The sequence below is a fragment of the Aplysia californica genome, unplaced genomic scaffold (genome assembly GCF_000002075.1).
Source record: "Aplysia californica isolate F4 #8 unplaced genomic scaffold, AplCal3.0 scaffold00057, whole genome shotgun sequence".
Lineage (NCBI taxonomy): Eukaryota > Metazoa > Mollusca > Gastropoda > Aplysiida > Aplysiidae > Aplysia > Aplysia californica.
The window spans coordinates 26237-27242 of NW_004797327.1; the positions used below are offsets into that span (position 1 = coordinate 26237).

General features: G+C 37.8%; 1 protein-coding gene across 1 annotated transcript in view; it reads left to right on the top strand.

Annotated features, from left to right (window-relative positions):
- The window catches only part of LOC101855407 (zinc finger protein GLI2), a gene marked incomplete at its 5' end in the record, with an annotated part of 15392 nt that overhangs the window by 4413 nt on the left and 9973 nt on the right, over positions 1–1006 (top strand). Inside the window, 1 exon segment of the mRNA XM_035968400.1 lies at positions 841–982. Within this exon segment, the coding sequence (XP_035824293.1) occupies positions 841–982 (142 nt within the window).

Here is a 1006-nt window from a genome sequence, read left to right on the forward strand (position 1 = left end):
CCCGACCTAAAAAGAAAAAAAATCTAGGGGATTTCAGGAGGCATGCCCACCCCCTGTATTTCACCGTAATTTGATGTTTTGCAATTAGGTTTGATATTTTGTTGAAAACAATAGATTTGAGAGGATTTTAGTTGGCCATAAATATGTGTGTGTTCTGTAGCAAAAAAGTGCATCTGCATGCGTGTCTAAAAGTGAAAGTTAACCACCACAATTAGAGTTAGAGTGACATGTACTGTCAACTTCATCAGTCAAGCAAAGGATATATAGTAGAGAGTCTTTGAGTCATTTAAGTTCATCACCAAACTACGAATAGTTTTAGCCAGTTAAGTCAGGTCGTTTATGAACATTTATTCAAAACAACAGTCAAAGGGACGTAATCCATGTAAAATGACAACGTGTAGAGTTCGTTCTTTTAAGAAAGAATTGTCGTTCATGAAATAATTTTATCTATTGTGATAAGCCAATGGAAAGAAAAGAAAGGTCGAACCAAAAATGATATTCATACGGAGTTTTATATTAAAAGAAGCTTTGAAGAATAAAAGTGATATCTCGTCATTGTTAACTGTTTCATTATAGTCTAAATTTTATTCCCTGTTTCTACATGACCTATTTTTACATTCCCAATGTGGGTTTTATCTATTATTGTCTTCATTTTATTCCCAGTTTCTGCATGAACTCTTTTCAGATTCTCAGTGTGTGTTTTATTCATTATCGTCTCCATTATAATTCTGGTTTCTCTGTGACTATTTTAAGAGTGATCTATTTTTAGAGTGACATATTGTAAGATTCTCAGTTTGTGTTTTATCTCATATTGTCTCCCCTTTTATCGTGTCATCGCAGATCCCAGGCTCCAGCGCTCTCTTGGCTCGCAGGAATCAGATCAACGCGGGTCAGCTGATGCAGAACCGACTCAAGGGCCGCATCAACTCCAAGACAGGCTCCATATCTCCACTACCTCAGCTGCCCGGGATACATAGTCCTGGTGAGTGTTGGGGGCGGGACGGGG